At 41.8% G+C, this 22622-nt stretch overlaps 1 protein-coding gene across 5 annotated transcripts in view; it reads right to left on the bottom strand.

Moving 5' to 3' along the window:
* The window catches only part of NT5DC1 (5'-nucleotidase domain containing 1), a 999625-nt gene that overhangs the window by 203632 nt on the left and 773371 nt on the right, over window positions 1-22622 (bottom strand). For all 5 annotated transcript variants that reach the window (XM_069234556.1, XM_069234559.1, XM_069234557.1 and 2 more), the window contains one exon: window positions 9093-9190. In XM_069234556.1, coding sequence (XP_069090657.1) covers window positions 9093-9190 — 98 coding nt within the window. The remainder of the gene's footprint in view (window positions 1-9092; window positions 9191-22622) is intronic.

The raw sequence follows: 22622 nt of genomic DNA, 5'->3' as shown, positions 1-22622 counted from the left end.
TGACTAAAAATTTTAGCTTATTGACATCTCCATTATGCATAATCTGAAAGTGTCTTGCCACCGGATACTTTTGGTCATTATGTTTGATGGCTCTCATATGTTCGAGAACCCTCTTTTTTGCTTGGTGAATTGTGCTGCCTATGTACACCTTATCACAAGGGCAAATTAGGCAGTAAATACAGTAATCAGTGTTACAATTAAAGAGACCTCTAATTTTAAAATGTCTTTCTCCTAACCTTAAGGGTATTAAAATTCTAACTCTTACTGCATGCTTTACAATTCCAGCAGCACACAAAGCCTATGCTTTCATTGCCATTGTCATAAGTATTGGAAGTAATCATGTTATGGCTCAGATTATCTTGCAAGGACTTGCTCTTTCTAAAAGTAATCTGCGGTGTCTCGTGTACATATTGTGTCAATACAGAATCTGTGTGTAGAATATACCAGCTTCTACTTAGTATAGACCTCACCCTCTTCGATTGTTTAGAAAAAGTAGTAATGAATCTTATACTTTCCTCCTCAATAGCTTTGATGTTACGAGTGTCAAAGAGCAGGCTTTCTCTTGTAATTCTACTGACCTTGTCCATTACTTGGGCAACCAGATGTTCACTATATCCCTGTTCTTTAAATCTTGTACACATATTTCTCTGTTCAAGTTTAAAGTCTAGGGCAGTACTGCATATACGTTTTGCTCGCAGAAGTTCCCCATAAGGGATACTGCGTATGAGACTGCCCGGATGTGCACTCTGTGCACTAAGGAGGCTATTCCCTGCTGTTTTTTTTCTATACAGTTTTGTGGTAAGTCTTTCTGCCTCTACAGTAATCATTACTTCTAAAAATTCAATCCCACTATTGCTGACTGATCCACTGAAAGCCAAATTACTATTATTCACATTCAATTTCAATATGAAATGATTCGCTGAAATCGTATCACCTCTCCAAATGACAAAAATATTGTCGATATATCTGCACCATAAAACTACATGTTTCTCAAACTCAGGTAGACTGACGGACATCTGCTCCTCCCACCAGCCAATGAACAAGTTCGCGTAGCTAGGGGCAAAGCAAGTGCCCATCGCGGTCCCCTGTAGTTGTCTATTTACATTGTTGTCAAACAGAAAGAAGTTATTCTTTAGACAGAAATCAATCATATCTATTATCATTTCAGTATGTAGCAAATAAGAGATAGGTCTTGCTCTCATGTGATGTCTAGTAGCGGCCAAACCCACCTCATGTTTAATACATGTGTACAGGCTAACCACATCTAATGTCATTAATAGAAAATCTTGTTCCCAGTGTATTCCATCTATGATCTTAAGAAAATGTGTTGTGTCTTTTATATTGGAGGGTAATCCCTCCACAAAAGTACGAATAAAAAAAGTCAATATATTTAGACGTATTTTCCAACATTGATCCTAAAGCAGACACAATTGGTCTTCCAGGGGGTTTGGTCTTATCTTTGTGCAACTTCGGTAACAAATAGAGAACCAGAATTTTGGGATATTCACATACAAGAAAACAATATTCATCACATTCCAGTAATCCTTGCTCTCTCCATTTTTGTAATTTGTCTCTGAAAGAGTTATCAGACTGTTTTACCAACTCATAATTTACTCTTGTGTAGCAATTGAAATCCCCCAATTGTCTTAAACCTTCCTTGATGTACCACTTCTTGTCCATGACAACGACATCGCCTCCTTTATCGGACTGTCTGATAACAATGTCGTTGTCCTTTTTCAATTTATTCAGGGCTTGAAACTCTGCTATATTTAAATTGTTCTTCCTGTTATCGCATCGATTTCAGCAACGCGTTAGCCAACAAAGACAGCGGTTTCACTTGGGAGGCCATGCGTGACTATAAATTCTGCTTGCATGGTTGAGAGAACTCTCCTGTTTGTAAGTGAAGCAGGTTGGATGTAATATTGAGGACTGGCAAACTATTAGGTGAACTCTTTGGCGATTGTGGGCACGAATTAAGCTGTGTGGCTCTGTTTGACAATTTTTTTTCTTTTCTTTTTTCTTTTTTTGGTTGTATGGAATAGAAGGGACACGACAATAGATACAGAAAGGCCACAGTGTTGATTAAATAGCGAGTCATAAGCACATAGAGTGAACATTCATCTTTTTAGGGACTAACTAACAGGACATTTTTCAAAAGATCAAATCTGACCTAAGGAATATATTCCATGTGGATTATGTGCTGTTTCTAGAGATTCATATGCGCTGTTACAGTTAAGAGTGAGTAAAGGACAGAATTATTTCAGGAGTATACTCACCCTGGCCAGCACTTTACAATAATGTTGGAATTTTATTGGCAAGACATGGCGTCTGCTTTGGAGGTACAAAGAAAGGAAAAGTCTAACAAACTTTTTTTCTCCACTACCAGCAATGAGAATACAAATAACATGGATAATGGTGGCATCAACTTGGGCATGAAATCACAACTACTGTGCGAGTAGTTGGAAAAATTACATATAAAAGAACTCTCCAAATGGTGGGAAGCAGAATCCCTACAAAGATACTGTGATGTTGAGAGAGTTCCAAGGGGCGTCAGGATCTTTACTATACCAACTTATGACGAACCAGATCCGATGATGTTAGAAGAGTGGGCAAGTAATTCGAACTGCTGCTCACTAAATATGATGAAAATTTTGATCAAATATGCCATTAAAGACAGAGATTTTTTTTGGGACGATATTGAAAAATTAACAGCAGAATTAGTGGCTATAGTATCAAAGGAAGCATATGAAGATTTTATGAAGAAAATTGAGATCAAATTGGCAAAATTAGAAGAGGAAATCACTATGAAGAAACAACGGAAATTTATACGTGATTTCAAAGATTATAATTCAGGAAGAATTTTGACTTTCCATCAGAAATTTGACCATTTGTACAATGAAGATCCCACCCTACAGAGAGAAGTACAAGTGAGACAGAAAGTTGGGGTTCCACATGACACTAGTGAAAGTGATGTTTCAGATAGTAATTTATCAGATGTATCCGAAACTACATTATCTACTATTATTCAAGGAGGACAACATACAGATAAATCTAATTTTTTAAAACAATTCCAAGTATTACACAAAGGCAGGACAGAACAACGAGGGTTCCAGCCCTCACAGATGGGAAGGGGGTGAGGAATGAGAGGAAAAGGGAGAGGAATAGACAAGCAAAGGCGAGAAGCAAGAAAAGAAGAACAAAAGCCGATGGGGATGACAACCAGAGCCAAAAAGGAAATATCATGAATGTAGTTAATCTGTCTAATAGGGCACTAACTGTCATTGAGCACAAACTTCTCTCTCTAGGTCTCTCTTTCTGTCCCTCGAGTAATTTTGACTATACGCAGACAAGAATAGATTTATTTAAATTTGTCAGGAAATTAAAATTGAAAAAATGGTTCAGCAACACAACTCGATTAAGGAAGCCTGAGAGTACCTTTGAACCCAGCAATCTATGCATCAGTGATGTTGAAATTTTATACACTTTGGATGAGCTAGATGAGGATACATCAGCTCATCAAGACTCACTAATTAACCTTGATGTTTTGGGGGGCAGAAGTAGATAGATCATGCCCTGGGCCTTTCAAAGCCAAATCTCGATTCTTACCAGCAATTCAGTGTGATTCAATAGAAGTATTTGAAAAAGATGTTATCAAACAATTGAGACACCTGAAGGGTAAACAATGCAATAACAGGAAGAACAATTTAAATATAGCAGAGTTTCAAGCCCTGAATAAATTGAAAAAGGACAACGACATTGTTATCAGACAGTCCGATAAAGGAGGCGATGTCGTTGTCATGGACAAGAAGTGGTACATCAAGGAAGGTTTAAGACAATTGGGGGATTACAATTGCTACACAAGAGTAAATTATGAGTTGGTAAAACAGTCTGATAACTCTTTCAGAGACAAATTACAAAATTGGAGAGAGCAAGGATTACTGGAATGGGATGAATATTGTTTTCTTGTATGTGAATATCCCAAAATTACGGTTCTCTATTTATTACCGAAGTTGCACAAAGATAAGACCAATCCCCCTGGCAGACCAATTGTGTCTGCTTTAGGATCAATGTTGGAAAATACGTCTAAATATATTGACTTTTTTATTCGTACTTTTGTGGAGGGATTACCCTCCTATATAAAAGACACAACACATTTTCTTAAGATCATAGATGGAATACACTGGGAACAAGATTTTCTAATAATGACATTAGATGTGGCTAGCCTGTACACATGTATTAAACATGAGGTGGGTTTGGCCGCTACTAGACATCACATGAGAGCAAGACCGATCTCTTATTTGCTACATACTGAAATGATAATAGATATGATTGATTTCTGTCTAAAGAATAACTTCTTTCTGTTTGACAAAAATGTATATAGACAACTACAGGGGACCGCGATGGGCACTTGCTTTGCCCCCAGCTACGCGAACTTGTTCATGGGCTGGTGGGAGGAGCAGATGTCCGTCAGTCTACCTGAGTTTGAGAAACATGTAGTTTTATGGTGCAGATATATCGACGATATTTGTGTCATTTGGAGAGGTGATACGATTTCAGCGAATTATTTCATATCGAAATTGAATGTGAATAATTGTAATTTGGCTTTCAGTGGATCAGTGAGCAATAGTGGTATTGAATTTTTAGACGTAATGATTACTGTACCGGCAGAAAGACTTACCACAAAACTGTATAGAAAAAAAACAGCAGGGAATAGCCTCCTTAGTGCACAGAGTGCACATCCGGGCAGTCTCATACGCAGTATCCCATATGGGGAACTTCTGCGAGCAAAACGTATATGCAGTACTGCCCTAGACTTTGAACTTGAACAGAGAAATATGTGTACAAGATTTAAAGAACGGGGATATAGTGAACATCTGGTTGCCAAAGCAATGGACAAGGTCAGTAGAATTACAAGAGAAAGCCTGCTCTTTGACACTCGTAACATCAAAGCTATTGTGGAAGAAAGTATAAGATTCATTACTACTTTTTCTAAACAATCGAAGAGGGTGAGGTCTATACTAAGTAGAAGCTGGCATATTCTACACACAGATTCTGTATTGACACAATGGGGGTGATTCCAAGCTTGGCGGGCGGCGGGAGCCGCCCGCCAAGCGGAAACCGCCAGAAGACCGTACCGCGGTCAAAAGACCGTGGCGGTCATTCTGGGTTTCCCACTGGACTGGCGGGTGACTGCCAAAAGGCCGCCCGCCAGCCCAGCGGGAAACACCCTTCCACGAGGAAGCCGGCTCCGAATGGAGCCGGCGGAGTGGAAGGGGTGCGACGGGTGCAGTAGCACCCGTCACGAATTTCAGTGTCTGCTATGCAGACACTGAAATTCTAAGTGGGGCCCTCTTACGGGGGCCCCTGCAGTGCCCATGCCATTGGCATGGGCACTGCAGGGGCCCCCAGGGGCCCCACAACACCCCATACCGCCATCCTGTTCCTGGCGTCTGAAACCGCCAGGAACAGGATGGCGGTATGGGGGTCAGAATCCCCATGGCGGCGCAGCAAGCTGCGCCGCCATGGAGGATTCCCCTGGGCAGCGGAAAGCCGGCGGTACACCACCGACTTTCCGTTTCTGGCCGCGGCTGTACCGCCGCGGTCAGAATGCCCAAAGGAGCACCGGCAGCCTGTTGGCGGTGCTCCCGCGGACCACGGCCCTGGCGGTTTTTACCGCCAGGGTCGTAATCAGGCCCAATATGTACACGAGACACCGCAGATTACTTTTAGAAAGAGCAAGTCCTTGCGAGATAATCTGAGCCATAACATGATTACTTCCAATACTTATGACAATGGCAATGAAAGCATAGGCTTTGTATGCTGCTTGAATTGTAAAGCATGCAGTAAGAGTTAGAATTCTAATACCCTTAGGTTAGGAGATAGACATTTTAAAATTAGAGGTCTCTTTAATTGTAACACTGATTACTGTATTTACTGCCTAATTTGCCCTTGTGATAAGGTGTACATAGGCAGCACAATTCACCGAGCAAAAAAGAGGGTTCTTGAACATAAGAGAGCCATCAAACATAATGACCAAAAGTATCCGGTGGCAAGACACTTTCAGATTATGCATAATGGAGATGTCAATAAGCTAAAAATTTTAGTCATTGATCAGGTGAAGAAGGACCCACGTGGAGGGGACAGAGTTGTAAAATTGAGGATTATCGAGTCAAAATATATTATTGACTTCGAGACCCTTGCTCCACAAGGATTAAACCTAAGTGAGGAGCTAGCTGTACATTTGAGAGAAAATTCAATTCATGTCCCGAGTTTTTCGATTTTGTGACTTTTTGATTTTCTGATTTTTCGATTGATTGATTTTTTTGATACTACCCAAGATAAATTAATTATCAATTGTAAATAATTCTATTTTTGTATTCCATTGCTGGTATGTTTTGGGGTTATTATTTAACATGTGTGTTGAGGGAATATATGTAGCACTGATGTTTTAGGAGTTCCCAACTTGTACACTTATTTATTTATTTATTTATTCCAAGACTATTGAATGTATTTAATATTCATATTTATTCAAATAGAGGCATTATTTATAAATAGTCTGGATATTATATCAGTATCAGATGTTAAAATGTGATGTTTAAATAACGTAATAATAAGATGACAAGATGGATAATAGTAAGCCACAGTGGTTGTTTTTTTTTTTATATTGTATATTTTTAGAATTAGACTTATTTACTCATGGGTTATATTTAAAGTATTTATTTTTTATAACACTGGTAATTGGTTTTAGAAGTGAACTAAAACACACTATTTAATACTGGAGATAAAAGCAGATGACTAGGGAATTAATGAGAAGATAGTAACTTAGGTGAGTTAACTTGGAAAAACAGACAGAGGGGATAAGCGGTTGTTCTGCTATTAATGAAACAAAAGAATTAGAATGTTTTCAACTGAAGAATGTTAAAGAAATTTAGCCTATATTATTATATATAATTACTAAAGGTTGACAAACTGAAGGTAACATAAATATAAATATAGTTCTTCATTAGAGGAGGAACTGCAGTAAACACTGTGTCGCTTTTAGTATCTTATTATGTAAAAAGATGTAGTTCAAAATGGCTGCCATTTTTCCTTTCCTGAGGAATCTGTCTTGGAAATTAGTCCTTTTTTCAGGTTTTGTAATTTAGGTTTATATGTGACTCGAATGAATTGGAGGAGTATTGTGAGCAAGGCTACGGCCGAAATGCGTCAATAAATGTAAATTTGCATGTTCATGGTGTCCGGTTACCCTTTTCTGGATTATGAAATTGCTATACGTGAGATTTTGGGCTCCTGGAACCCGCACCGGACCACTTAAGAATCCGCCTCATCACTTACCAGGACAGTGTTTGGGTTTGGATATATATATATATGTATATATGTATATATATATATATATATATATATATATATATATATATGTATTTATATATATATATATATATATATTCACTGACAAAAACAAAGGTTACAGGGATGTTACAGTTAGGAAATAGAATTAAAAAAAACTTAGAAATTCCTTAAACAAGCAAAGGTTACACGGACGTAATAGTTGAGTGCTGAATTTACTCACGCAAAACCAGAGAAATTAAGCATTTATAGTTAGAGTCATATGAAGTAACTATAACTCGCGACCTAAGGTAACTACAACTCGTGCCCTAACCATGCACAGCTGTTTCTTCAATAATTTGACTTCTTTTGTTTCATTGATATTTTTATTGATGTTATAAAAGCTGTCATGAGCACTGTAATATCTGTGATAATAATAGGGCATGGCGAGGGCACAAGTTATAGTTACCTTACGCCGCAAGTTATAGTTACGCAAAATAACTCTAACTCTAACTGCATAATTTCTCTGGTTTTGTGCGGGTAAATTCAGAACCTATCACATCCCTGTAACCTTTGCTTTTTTACGTGAATTTCTTATGTGTTTTTTGTATTCTATTTCCTAACTATAAAGTCCCTGTAGCCTCTTTTTCAGTAAATTTCTATGGTTTTTAACGTTAAATGATTTTGATCACTAAATGTTAATCTAGCCAGTGCCGCGCATGGCCTTTGGCTGAGCGGGGTGGGGGTTGGCTGGAGGGCCTGGCCTGAGGCCAGTCTCTGCGGCCAATTCCCTAACCACCCAACCTTTGGCCTTGCGGAGCAGGAGTTGGACGCAGCGCATGTCTCTCTGGGTGTGAGAATAGGTGTGAGAGGGTGTCTCTGGGTGTGAGACTGCTGGGACAGTGTCTATGTGAGTGTGAGAGTTGGTGTGAGAACCAATAGATATAAGATCCATTCACTTCCACAATGGATTTCAGATCATTTTTCAATGTAGAGTCGCCAATTTCAGGAGTTAGGATTATTTGTCCTTTCCAGAAGTGGAGCTTCAACTGGGGCACCTGCTACATTTATATTTGTAAGTGCTTTCTGTTGAGGTTTAATTTCTGTGAAATGAGCATCATGGCCAGAACAAAAGCTCACCTGCTTGTTTATCCAGTAGAGCACTTTCTACTGGTTAGTTAGTAAGCGTTACCTCGTTGTGTTAATGGCCGCACCTCTCTTCCCGGGCCAATCTCTGCCCCGGAGACCCCATCCCCTGTGACCCAGCATTCAGTAAATAGAAGAGGCCCCCCTCCCTCAGCCGATTTTGGGCCTGGCCTTATAATTTATTTGGGAGAGATGGCGGCCATGTGGCCCCCTCCTCTACCCGATTTCAGCCCCAGAGACCTCATTCCCCAGGGCACAGCGATCTTTCCTGGGTGCCCTCCAGGGACGTCATTACACTTTTGTCAAAACCATTGTGTGTGTCAGATATTAACATTACAGAACTGTTGGCTAAGCTATGGAGCATTGTCCAGCCTATTTGCAATGTTGATCACTTTCACTTCATTAATGATTTTTTTTTTCTTGGGGCTCCAAATATAAAATGCAAGACCACTGATATTTCAGAAGGGCTTTTATTGTGAGCACCAAATATTAAAATAATAGAATTGAAAAATCATGCACTTCCCCCTTTAAGTACTGAATCATTTAACTCGCCCTTCCAATGTACGGTGGTCATAGATTCCTAAAGAGATACTTATAAAATTAAATGAAGCACTGCTTACCAAGAGTATGAAAGCGTCTCTGGTCTGGTGTCTGGGAGAAGAAACCAGGTTTCAAAGCATTTGTAATAATTATGTCAAACAGTTCTTCAAAGTTCTTCCTAAAATGAAAAGGAGAGCTATTATAACATCACTGAATTCAGTGCAGAGCGGGGTTTTCAAGAAATGTATAGGACTAGGACTGGCCAAGATTGAAGAAGATTTGGACTGATATATATTTTTCAAAAACAAAATGTCTTTTAAAATTTTCACTCGTAGGAGAAAATTAAAGTATATAGGCCTACTTGTAGACGTATACAGCATTCACGTGCACATGCTGACTCTATCATCTCACTCAAAGTAGAGTTTTCCCCTCAGCTTCATCACTATGATGTAACTGCAGGGAGAAATGCAGTGCTTCAGAACACTACAATATAAATAACCAATACTGTAGAATTTTCACCTCAAATCCATCATCAGACAAAACCTGGAAGACAAAGTGGCTAAAAATCTCTAGCTCTACAGCTACGCAGAGTAAACCAATGCATGGTTAACTATTCATTTACCGAAGGATGACAGTGGAAGGAGTACAGCAAAAATGGCAGTGAAAATAAATGTGGCTCAATAACGTTACTTAGATCAACTGTATTCATAAATGCATGCTCACGCATTGAGTACTACAGTGCAAAAGGCAAATTCGAGTTTTCAGCACAGTACAGCAAAAGCTGACATTAGAAGAGCAGTGTTTACTTTCTTACAGATTGCATTTAACCATTACTTTACACAGGGAATAGTCAGGAGCAGTGCCTAATTTGTATAGGAATGAGTGCCAGTGCCCAAAGCAATGCTCAGAAGCCTGAGGCTGGTGCAATTAAACATCAGAATGCTCAGTCTTCAATACACCTCGAGCCTCTCTAATTCACTTCCAGACAATACCTGCCTCTTTATCTCACTCTTGCTGGTTCCTGCTTTCTCCTTTTGAGAAGGAGTTTGTGCAGCCGCTGCTCCTCCAGAGAAGTGGAGGAGTGCCCCCCCACAGTTCTATGCAGAAAGCATAAAAAATAAAATGGTAATAAAACTATTTTATTACCTTTTTATTGTTGATGTTTTCTTCCAGCAAATGGAGTGTGAGGGCAGGGAAGGGCCAGTGCGTTACTGCTGCCAATGGTTGGCAGCAGTGAGGAGTGGCCACTTCAGTTTGAAGTGCGCATGTTGGTTTGGCCAGCTGCCTTGCTATGGCCAAACAAACATGCGCAATTAAGCAGGTACAGGCCTTCAGTGCTTTTCGGAGTGCTGAGGCAGCCCACTTAATAGCATGAGAGCAGCATCTTGATTGCATAAAGGAGGTGGCTGGGGGACCGCGCACTCAAACTGGAGTACACTCCGGAGCCAGCAACAGCGAGGATGTACTGCACAACATGCTGCCGGCAGCGTAAGGTAAGTTTAACTTTTTTATATTTAGTGTCTGTTTTACAAGCCTCTAGTGAAATATTTCTCCAACCGCTACTTGGTTTGTGTTTTTTTCTTCCTTCTTCTTTCCCTCTTTGTTTTCCCTCTCTTGCGGTAAGGAAATGCTGGATGTGGAAAAGTAAGTGCTAGTTCCCAAACAATAATCCCACTGGCCTCCACCAACAACCATTGGCCCAAATTGAGCACTCGTCAGGCATCTTTAATGTGATTTTACCTTACTGCACAAACTTAATCCCTTGAATCATGGTTTTGGTTAAAAACCTTTCATTAAAACAAATAAACATAAAATATACTGTGGCATAACCATAAATGCATAAAATGTAATATGCTATTTATTACGATTCTGTCTTTTAAATCCTTGTACTGAAGTTTTCATCAGCCGTAAAAACAGTGAAAACAAACTTGCAAACACTAATCTGATACAGTTCAATAACACTGTACATTTTTTTTTTGTACAGATATTAACAAACTGGGCAGATATAAATAAACAACAGCTCGGTCGTTAGACTCCCCTGATGTGAATCATCTGAAAAAAAACTCCACTGTACTTGGGGCACTCCCCAACAAGCGATCTCAGTCTGTTTTGTGAAAGTTTTGCCATGGTCCTGACACTTTCTCAAATTTCAGAGAGCCTCCTCTTGCTTCATACACAAACTTCTCTACCTGCATACACCACTCCATGTTGGCTGACCAGTGCTCCAGTCCCAGGACGTCTGAGCTGCATCAGAAAAATGTCCATCTTGACCACCATGAGAGCAACATTACACAATAGCAGTGTATGTTTGGGTAGGGTCTGCGCTCCCCATATACCCAATGTGGCAGACCGAGTGTCTAATCTTCTCCTGTTGCAGCCATCATTTGGTGGTTCACTCATGACCAGAAAAGTTAGCCACGGCCTCTCAGGCATTTGTCATTGTTTGTTCATCCTGTCTGAAAAGACTATGCCCATTCCAAAATCTTAAATTGCACTTGGCGAAATCCTACCCTGATGGCCTTGGGTATCAACATGTCTGCCCCCAATATTCATCCTCCAGGACTCCTAAATCCAATTCCCATTTTTCATTCTATGTGGCTAAGCAGGGCTTATATTCAATCAGCAGTGCCCTAAAGATTTGCAAGATTGCATGTGTTGCCTCTCTGCAGGGTTACCACCACATATTTTGTGTTCACCCCTCCTATTTTTCTTAAATTCATTTTTGTTTAACTTAGGACTCTGAGCACTTTACCATTGCTAATCAGTGCTAAAATGCTTGTGCTCACTCCACTAAACATGGCCAAATTGGCCTACATCTAATTGGCACATTTAAATTAACTTACAAGTCACTAGTAAAGTGGTACAACAAGTGTATAGAGACTGTTTATCAAATTTGCAGCCTGTGTGTACTTTTAAACAGCCAGTTTGACCTGGCAAAATAAATCTTTTGCCAGGTTAAATCTTTCTTTTTAATACATATAAGTCACCCCTAGGTAGATCCTAAACAGCCCATATGGCAGTGTGCGCTTTATTTAAAAAGTTGGACATGAACATTTACATTTTACATGTCCTGGTAGCGAAATCTCTTAAATTCAATTTTCACTACTGCAAGGTCTACCTCTTCCATAGGATAACATTGGGTTCTCTACCTGGGTTACCTTATTAGATTTAATCATGGCAGCTAGGAATACCATGTTTGGACTCAATGAATTGTAATTTTAAATCCACTTTTATGGTAAAGTCAGATTCTAAAGTACAATTTTGAAAATACCACTTTTAGAAAGTAGGAAGTTTCCTGTCCTATTTTGTGCATACATCCTGTGCGCTGGGTCAAATTACTGTAATTAACATGGCAGTTAGTATTTGTATTTTTCTTCCATACAGTGACACAAAGGGGGACTAGGTGTTTGCAGGATGGGAGGGGCAGGGCTGTGCACAGCCCCCCTTACATTTCCAAAGAAGTTGCATCAGCGCACTCCGAAAGAACTTCCCATTTGTCTTTTGTCACCCCAGCTCCAGTGGAACCTGGGCAGAGAGGAAGGAAATTCCATTACAATCTGTTGGGAGAGCTCCAGATGATTCTCCCACTTGAAAGTTGACACCAGGTAGAAAAATAGGACCATCAGACCCAATCTTAGGTTCACTCCTAGATCTGCAGAAGATTACAGAGGGACTGCCTTCTACTCCAGAGGACTGTCCTGCTATTTGAGGCCTGCCTTTGTCAGTGGACTTCACTGCTGCTACCAGAGGACTGCCCTGCTGCTTGAGGCCTGCCTTGTCCTTCAGAGAACTGGTCTGCAGCTTGAGGCCTAACTTGCTGCTTGAAGGACGGAGGTCTATCACATTTACTCCAAGGGTCAGGTTGCCGACCTCCTATTCTGAGCTACAGGGAGGGATACAACAAGTTCCAGAGGCCTCTCTGCAACTGACCAGCTGACCTGCTGCAATTGATCCTGCCTGGCCCTGCAATTGATCCTGCCTGGCCCTGCAACTGGACCTGCCTGTGCCCTGCTGGCCTCTACTGTAGTGAGTTCCTGATCCTCAAGAGGTGCCTCCCCAGATCCTGGGCCTGTGGCTGCCACCAGTGGAACTCCGAATTTTGAACTCCGCGCGCTTGACTTTGGACTTTGGTAACCTTTTCAGCTGGGCAACCCTGGTCCCTTTATCCAGCCCACAATCCATTGCTGACTACCTGTACATGGGACTTTATCCCAGTCTAGCGCAACCAGACATCCGCACTTTCTGCTCCTTGATGCTATTTTTACTTAAACCTTTGAAATTGCAATTCTCTGATTCTACTCATTGAACTTTTGTCATTTTGGTCTCATTGTATTTATTAAAATGCACACAACATTGATCAATTGATTTGGGCTTTTTATTGTGTTGGGTTGAGCTTTCTTCTTGTTTTTTTGCTGCATAAATACTTAACACAGTGCCTCTCAGTTAAGCCAGACTGCTTTTGTGCTAAGCTAACATAGGGTAGGTTAATTTAATGACTTTTGTGGTTCATCTTGACAAGGACTGTGGTCGTTCCATGAAAAGGGTTTTCACCCCTCAATCAAAACCCAATTTCTTACAGCATGCTAATGTTGGGGGGGGAGGGGCAGCTAAAAGTCTACGTTCTGGGGCCATTTCCTCAACTATGTCCTGATGTCGATCCACATATCCAACCAGAACAAGTTTCAGATGTATGTAGTGATAACCCTGGTTTCTCAGCCAGCTCAGATTGGTGTTGTCGCTTTTTAAGTGGAAGGAGACCCCAGAGACCTACATGTTGCCCGGTTTGGATATCCGCAGCATGTCCCATTGCATTTGCCCCTCCAATTATTTTAAATCTGTCAAAACGTCTGACTCCAAAAGGGGCATTTGCAGCATCACTTTGCTCTCCTACCCCAGCTTTTGTATAGCCCTTTCCTTGTCTCATTACCTGTTCCTTTTGATGAGTCGATTGCAATGGGCAGGAGGTGCTGTATAGTTAGTGTGGATAGTTGCCTTGGTCCATTACTTGTCTGTCCACCATCAGCGCGTGCTCCTGCTGGAAGGCAAAACCCAATTCGTTCACCAGCAATAGCGGGTCGCCAAATAGAACAACTGCAAATTCAAATGACTTATACACCTGTCATAAGAATTACTTGTCAGAGTCTCTAATGGTATACTTGTGATGGCCCCATCCAAAAGATGAGTTTGTGTCACTGCATCTGCTGCTCAGAAAAATTAGTCAGTGACGTGTTTTGCAGCAAGTAGATGAATTTGGCTAGTGCAATTATTGTACATGGTGCAGCTCTGCCTATCCATGACATGGGGAGTTTTTGCTACATCTTTTCTAGACCCTTCCAGAATTCTCCTCAGATTGCGTTGCTGAAGCTTAACTAGATTCATTGTCAGGTATCACCCACGTAGGTGAAACCCTATCTTGTCCAAAGCAACAAGCACTCCCAGTACTTCTGAGGCTGCCATTCAGTGATTGGAAATGCCATTAATTTGTGCCAGTTCAAGTGCACCCCTAAATGTTTATCAAATAGGTCTAAACCCTGGACACTGCACTGGATCCGCCAAATACACCAAAACACTATCACCACAAAGGGAGAAAACATATTCCAATCTGATGTCCATCTTATCCCACAGATCTGAGCATCCCCCTGTACTCACCAATACACCGCAAGGTTTTCCAGAGCCAGTGTGAACAGCAGGAGTGAGAGCGGGAATCCCTGTCTCATCTCTTGCCCCAGCTCGAACTCCTGTGACATCTCTCCATTAGAATTTACCGATGTTACTGGTTGGGCATCTAGTAGCATTAACTGTGGCAGAAATTTGTGTCCAAACCCAATCTTATGTAAGATTTCCAACAGATAATGCAAAACAGATAATGCCATTCAACCAAGTCGGATGCCTTTTGTCATCTAGGGCCAGCAGAATCGCCTTCTCCCCCATGGTATCACCCTCTTACCAGACACAGGGGCGGCCCCTCCGCTATTGCGGAGTGGCGTTGCCACACTGCTGGAAGGCAGCAGAAAACAGAAAAATAAAACTATATTAAAAGTATTTTATTATCTTTTAATTTTTCCACTTAGCCACTGTCAGTCTGCTGAGTCTAGGACGGGGCCAGCATCCTCTGCATCAGCAGGGGGAGGAGGAGTGATAGGTGCACTCTAAGTACTAATGTCGGTTTGGCTAGCCGTCTTAGGCCGGCCAAACTGACATGCACACTTAGAACTCCCCACCCGAACTGTGTTTCACAGCCGGGTGGAGAACCAATGCGGGCTCCTACTCCCTACCTGAGCGGCATTTCAGCCCGCCCAGGCCAGTCCCAGCACTTCTCTCATCCTGGGTAACAGCATGAGAGAAACATCTGGATTGGGTGGGGAAGGGAGCAAGAAGAGAAGAAGTGAGGCGGTGGGAGCTGAGGAACACAGAGGACTGGCAGGTGTCTTTTCAATTTATTTTTGTATTATCCCCCCCACCACTCTGCTCGCTATCCCTCCAAGCCTTCCTGGCAGCAGCCACCACTGACTAGGCACCAAAATAGCCTCCTAATATTATGTTGTTTTGATCTCTGGGGTAGAAAGCCGTGACTGGCCAACACTTTCACCACGATTTGTACTCCTATGCTGAACAACGTGACAGGCCTGTAGGAGGTGCACTCTTCCACAGGCTTGCCTCCCTTGTGATTGTCATAGTTGCCATGCTAAAGTCTTGTGGCAGGATCCCTACTCTTATTGCCTTATACTGCATGTTCCTGAGCAGCTCCCTGATCCATCGTCCCAGACATTTAATGAACTTGGGTGGAAACCCAATGGGCACAGGAGACTTCACTGGTTTGAGCTGTTACATTGCCTCCTGAATCTCCTCCACCCCAATAACACTATGCAGCACTTTCCTATCATTCCAAGGAAGGGTCAGAGTTGGAAAGTCCCCAACAAACCTCTGAAACCCCTCCCTCAACACCCCAGCTTCGGGTTGTCTTAAGCGGCTAATGCCACAGCCATATGTGACACTGGAACCAAGCTGCACCCGAATGACAAACCCAAATCAGGGCGAAACAATTCTTGGGTTACTTTATGTCTCAGATCTCCTCTAGCTCTGTTTCCTTAGGGACCTTATCCTCGCACACTACCCTTATAAATTCACTCTTCTTCATTAGTATCTTTAAAACAGACCAAACGGGGCCACAGTCATGACCACTACACTTCATCATTAAAGCTCCTGTTGCATTTTACTACCAAATACCCTCCTGAATAATTCAGGAACAGTTAAGCATGCTTATCAAGAACCACCAACAACGTCTTATCATAACTATCATACCACTTGTGCATCAATAATACCAGCCATGTGATTTAATGTTCTTTTAGATCAACAAATGCAATCTGAACATTATAATTTTCTAATGTATTCCAGTGGATGGGCCACAAATCTATTATTTAATGTTAAGCAGGCCTGATGAGGATTGTAGGCATTGCCCTACTGAACCTATTGCAGCCACTGTAAATGAACATTGTATCCATTTAAAAGAACAACAGCCCTGCCAGTAAGTGCAGAGACTGCTCGTTTTAACATAGAGCAGTCTTGTTGGGACTTGCTGGTTCTGGCCCAAGTCCTGCTGATAAATGTCCATATTGTCCACTTAAAGAGCAGCAACCATGATGAGAAGGTGTAAGAAGTGCCAGCACCCTCTTCAAATACACTGTCTTACATAAGTTGATACAAGTCAATGCCTCTCAGTGTAAAAGACTAGATCTCTCACGTTTGTCTAGTCTTGTTAAGGAAAGGCTTTGAATACCAACATCGCGTAACTCACGTTCTGAATTAAAATTAAGCAAATGTATTGTTAAAATGCAAATGGTGCCCACTCAACAAAACATGGCAAACAGTGCTATATCGTGTGTGAGTTGTGCAGATCATAACATCCATTAGATGGACTTTAAGCTCCTAGTTTAATTTAGGAAAGATCTGTGAGAAGGGACTTAAGAGGTCAGAAACTTCAGATGGGCAGCTTGGATTAATCGGGTGGGCTAATTTTCATTCTATTCGGTTCCCACTGGTGTCTGTCCTATTGTGGCTTTGAGAACTGGGCTGAGCACATCCTTTCTGTACTTCTATTTCAGGGCAAAGACGGCAATCAGTCTAATGCTTCTCAGGGAGATTTCAGAAGTCAACAGTCAACCAACAGACACAATAATGTACTGTCCACACAGTGCTTATCGTTTAGTTAAAAGTAAGTTCTTACATCTCACAGCAAAAGAAAAAATACTACGAAATGCAATGGAGCTTTCAAATACAGGGATGTTATTTGTAGTGAAGCACTACCCCCCTTTGGTTCCATCTCCCTGTTATTGGAATCCTTAAGATATACAGCCCCTCTGTATAGACGAGGTATAGGCATTGATCAGGTACAAGTGCAGTTGACCCAGGAGAACCACTATGGTAAGATAGGTATATCAGTTTTAGCACCTATTTACCACTTCGAGTTTACCCATGCAAAGTTCACAGATCTATATGGCAGCATTCTCTGTGTGCCATTCTCTCATTCCATTCTCAGTTAGATTCTGCTTTTACCAGCTCACTAGAAATGCAATTCTGGTGGTGAGGGGTCATTCAGTATTCCCGGTCCTGTGGTAACTGAGCTGTAACTGTGGATGCCACAGCAGAACCACACTCAGAACACAAGAAGTAACGATGTAGACTCACACGGCGCCAGTTGCAGCCTCCCATGCCAAATGAAGACAGGTTACTGGACTCAGAGGTAGGTGCTGCCTCCAGGCCACGTCATCAGCAGCTGTGTGTTTTCAGCAGTCGTAGCCTCCCGCTTGATCGTGACTTTGGCATTAGCGGCTACAAGGGATTGTTGGCTTTGATATAACCAGCAGCAGCACCAGTCTTACAGGAGCATGCTGGCCTTCTCGTCGTGGGCAGTCTCTCCTTCTTCAGGTCCACTCTTCTTCTCTCTCTGTTGGCATGCAAACAGGTTTCTGGGCTGTAGGCATGCCGTAAGCACCTTGAGCAGAAAGGGCAGACTTCAGCTGGTGTCCCCCTAAGCTCCTCTGGGAGATTGGCATCCATGCAGACACCAGCCCTATTCACATAGCAGTGCATCAAATACTCGGAAAAGAACTCCCTTCTTCGAGCAAGCAGAAATTGGATTGGAAACAAAATGGGGTGATTTGGATCCCACTCTAAAAATTGTTTTCCAGACAGTAGATGTGGATCCACTGTCTAAGGTTTCATAACCACTTAGGTTTGGTTCTCCTTTAAATATATTTTTCTGGATGACTCTCAGAGCAGCCTTTGTGCAGTGTGACAACTATGACAGTAGAAAGCAATGATGGTGGCTCCAAGCAGGAGTATTCAAAACAAGGGCACAATGAAGTGTGAGGTCTTACTGAAACAGTAATCAGAGACCAGACAAAATGGCAAGCCCTGCCTATAAAAGTAATCTCCTTTATCAACATAAACTGCATTCCTATCTTTCATCCCTATTATCTATAAAAAGCAAGTGCTCAGCAGGAACTAATCTTTAGTCCTCTGCTAACAAGGGCCTCAGTGAATTTCAAAGGGTAGCCCTATGTCCACCCCCACACTCAGTTCTGTGTCTAGGTCTTCGGCCTCCAGTCATAGGAATGCAGTCAGTTTACTTCCACAGTCTGTGGAAGCTGTATTCACCCTCCATCTTGCGTCATGCTAAATGGATTCCACCAGTCCCAGAAGTCACAATTTCACCACACACAGAGTCCTACTATCAAATATGTACTACACATTTAGCACACATACATACACTCAACTTGCATAAAGAATGTCAGTGCAAGGTCTGGGATTCACATTAAAGCAGAATTTTACACAAGAGGAGTCAGTAGAGTGTGCTTTAACCTGACACATAAAAAAAGGTCTGGTCATGCTAAAGATTCACGTAAACTCAGTATACCACCACTGCTTTCTGTGAATTACCCAGGGCATGGACAATAGTCCTATACTTGCTATAAGGGCACAATTGGTGCACCCCTCCAAATCACAGAACAGGTTCTGGACTTCCTATTAGCAAGAACAAGCGTAGGCCTCTGCACACAAGCAGTTAGCATAACTGCAGGGCCAAACAAAAAGGAGCGCATGCAGTCAGGCACTCAGGGTAGGGATATATGGGCATTTAATATGCAGGAGACATTCCTGTCCAATACCCAGTATGCAGAGCACAGATTGCCATGAGAGGAATGTGTACTTTGCATACTGGATCAATATGGAAATTGTCACGACAATGAGTGCTTCATATGCCTTTCAATGTGGAAGTGGGCATGACAATTTGTACTTTAAGTAAAGTAGTCCAGAAAATTCCAACCAATGTATGGTTTTAATACAGAACTGTTGTGCCAAATGTCATGGTAATGAATCGTAGTAAGGGTGCAGGTGAAGGAGTTTTTCCAAGGGTATCTATTAATTTCACAGAGTAGAAAAATAAGGTTAGCAAGTGCAGTTTCAAAAAGTCATGGGAATATTTGCTCATGCAAAAAATCATTCTACTACAACAGTCATAGACTTCGGGAAACCTTTGTGATTGTTGAGAAGGTTGAAAAGTAGCTAAAGACGTAAGAAAACCAGGCCTGGTTCCAGGATTTTTTTTGGGGATTGACCAAGGGTGCGTTCAGGTGGGCCCTGGCGGGACCAGTTTATGTCAGTTCTGGAAGTAGCCTACAAGCCTGTACGTAGATTCACCAAAATGGCAGGGATAGGGGAAAGGACATCACATATCCTTGAACATAACAGCATCACAAGAAGTGACATCATAGGACCTTTGACCCTCAATCGTCCTGTGAAGTAATGCCACATGACCTTAACCCTGCAACAGCACAATAATTGACATCACTGAAGTTATAATTAAAGCCATTATAAAATCATGATTAATAATAACATAACAGAGAAATGTCTTTTTTGGTTTTAACTTGTATTAGGGTGCTGTCATTATATTCAAGGAGATCATTAATTGTTTCTGTTAGTATTAAATGAAAAATTATGTGTTCATCTGAACAGCATAGAGTACCACAAAGCAGCACTGGGAACGTACATGTTTTATACCACAAACTGTTATTATTTAAAAGTTTCACTACTTGATACTGCAATGAGAAATGTATTGATAAATCACCGGGAGAGAAAAAGGGATTTAATTAAAACAATAGTAGTTAAGTCCACATGTGCTAATTGACCTGAAGTTGGCCATATATTGAATTTAAACTATATTATGAGCCTAAATTATTCTTTACTGTTAATACATTTTTATTTAAGATCACCTGCAAGTTATATCACTCATGTGAAGCACTGAGGTGAAGGTTTAAGACAGACACTTAATTTTTCATGATTTCACAAAAATGAAACATTGCAACAAATTGTTTGAAAACGTTTTTTCTTTAGTTTATTTTGTAATTTAATCAGAACAGTGCACATTGCATTGAGGAATTTATTAATTTAACAAAATCTAATGTGTAATGTCCCAGTCACTGAGGAAGCTGCTAAAAGTGAGCTGTGCTCATGAACACACTGGGCCTCATTACGTGGCTGCCGGTCTTAAGACCGTCAGCCTTGCGATGGCGATCGGACCGCTGCAGACTGGACGGTTCGACTGCCCCATTATGACCGTGGCAGAGCCGCCACAGTCAAACCGCCAACACCGCCAGCGGTGGTTGTAATTCACCAGGGCAGCACTGCCCTGGGGATTAAGAGTCCCCATCCGCCAGCCTTTCCATGGCGGTAAACACCGCCACGGAAGTCTGGCGGAATAGTGGTGTTGGGGGGCCCCATGCATAGCCCCATCGCTTACTTTACTGCCCAAATTACGGGCAGCAAAATGCACGATGGGTGCTGTAAGACACAACGCACCACAACATTGCGGCCAACTCAATTACGAGCCGGTGTCAATGTTGTGGTGAGTGTTCCGCTGGGCCAGTGGGCAAAAACTTCGCCTGCTGGCCCTGCGGAACACCCCTAATATGGTGGACAAAAGACCTCCAGCACTAAGTCGTAATGAGGCCCACTGCTTGGATGCTGTTCTTGGAGCCATGCTGGTGATTTTTTAAAGTGGTTAGTCGTAACACTTGTCCTTAGTTGCAGAGAGTGAAGCGAGTGAGCCTGACATCTTCTAGGGATGGTTGTGTGGGTCTCACCTGATGAACATTTTGTAAAAATGGGACAGATAGTGCATTTTAAAGCAGGGTTTTCACAATAATTTGCTAAAACGCCATAGGCTCTGCTCTCATTAAAAATTCAAGTCTTTCCTGATGTGCCAGGCCATTTTGACCTTATGCTCCCAGGGGTTCCCTCCACCTTTTCCAAAATGTGCTGGGGGTGACCCCATACACCTAAAAGTGCCTACATTGTGCCAGGTACAGCATATTGTCATAGCTGCTCCACATATGCCATATGTGACACTTAAGTCCAAAAATTAAATGTAATATGCCACTGCCAGAATTTTGCCATTAGTGCCATCCATATACGGTGTGATCCTAACAGCAAACATTATCTCTAGTATGTCAGGGACAGCACTTGATCATAATTGCTCCCTCCTATATACCATGGTGGTCCTCCTTCATGCCAAATATTACCTTCAATGTTCCAGCATTTTGACATGGGTCGCCCCATGCCTAGAATTTTCTTCAGTATGCCAGCAATGTTCCATAGTTGACCATATGCCACAAATCACATCAAGTATGCCCATGTCAGCATTTTGTCATAGGTGTCACCTTATGCTAAGCACAACATGTAGTGTGCCCTCGTTTGCTAACATCTCCTTACTGCTGCTTGTCATATAAAGAACTGCCTCCAGAATGCCGGTGCCAGAATTTTGCCACGGGTGTCTCTAAGTCAAGAATCACCTTCAGCATGCCATAGTCAAGGGCAGACTCACAAGCCTAATACCACATTCTTGCTCATGCTCACTAATATTCACTCATTCACAATCACACCCTCATTCCTTCTCACTAACTTGCACTCATTCATTCTCACTCTCATTTGTGCTCACTCACTGCCACTCTCATTCTTGTTCACACTCATACTCATTCATTCTCACCTGAGTACTCTCACTTTTATGTAATCATTCTTTTTCTCACTCACATTCTCACTCACATACTTGCTGACACTTAGGGACACATGTACTAAACAAAATAGCAACATGCAGCGCTGCAACCAAAGTTGCTATGCTTCCCTGCACTAGGGGAAGACAGCACTATAGAGCCATATCTACTAAGATATGCTTTTATGCTGTCTTATCCAGCACTTGTGGTGCAGAAACAGGCTGCCTAGCACCATGCATACATTCCTTTGCAACATGTGTAAAAGAATGCGCATGATATCTAGCATAAGTTTTGTACTTGACAGAGCCTTCCAGTTCAAATTACTGTGCCTATACAAACGTTAAAACTTTTCACACATTGGATGTGCGCTGTATAGTGCATATGCAGAGTGTAAAAAGTTAGAATGAATTAAAACATTTCTTCAACTTAACACCTGCCTCAATAAGGTGTTATGTTTGGTGCAAAGCCATGTCTAATATCTTTAGTAGACAGGACTTTGCATCAAAAAGCCTAGGTTGTAGAGTGGGAATGCCCATATAGTACCCATTTCATGCTCACAAGGTG

This window comes from Pleurodeles waltl, chromosome 5 (assembly GCF_031143425.1).
Source record: "Pleurodeles waltl isolate 20211129_DDA chromosome 5, aPleWal1.hap1.20221129, whole genome shotgun sequence".
Lineage (NCBI taxonomy): Eukaryota > Metazoa > Chordata > Amphibia > Caudata > Salamandridae > Pleurodeles > Pleurodeles waltl.
The sequence above is the reverse complement of the archived record's forward strand: the minus strand, read 5'-3'. Positions and strand labels throughout refer to the sequence as shown.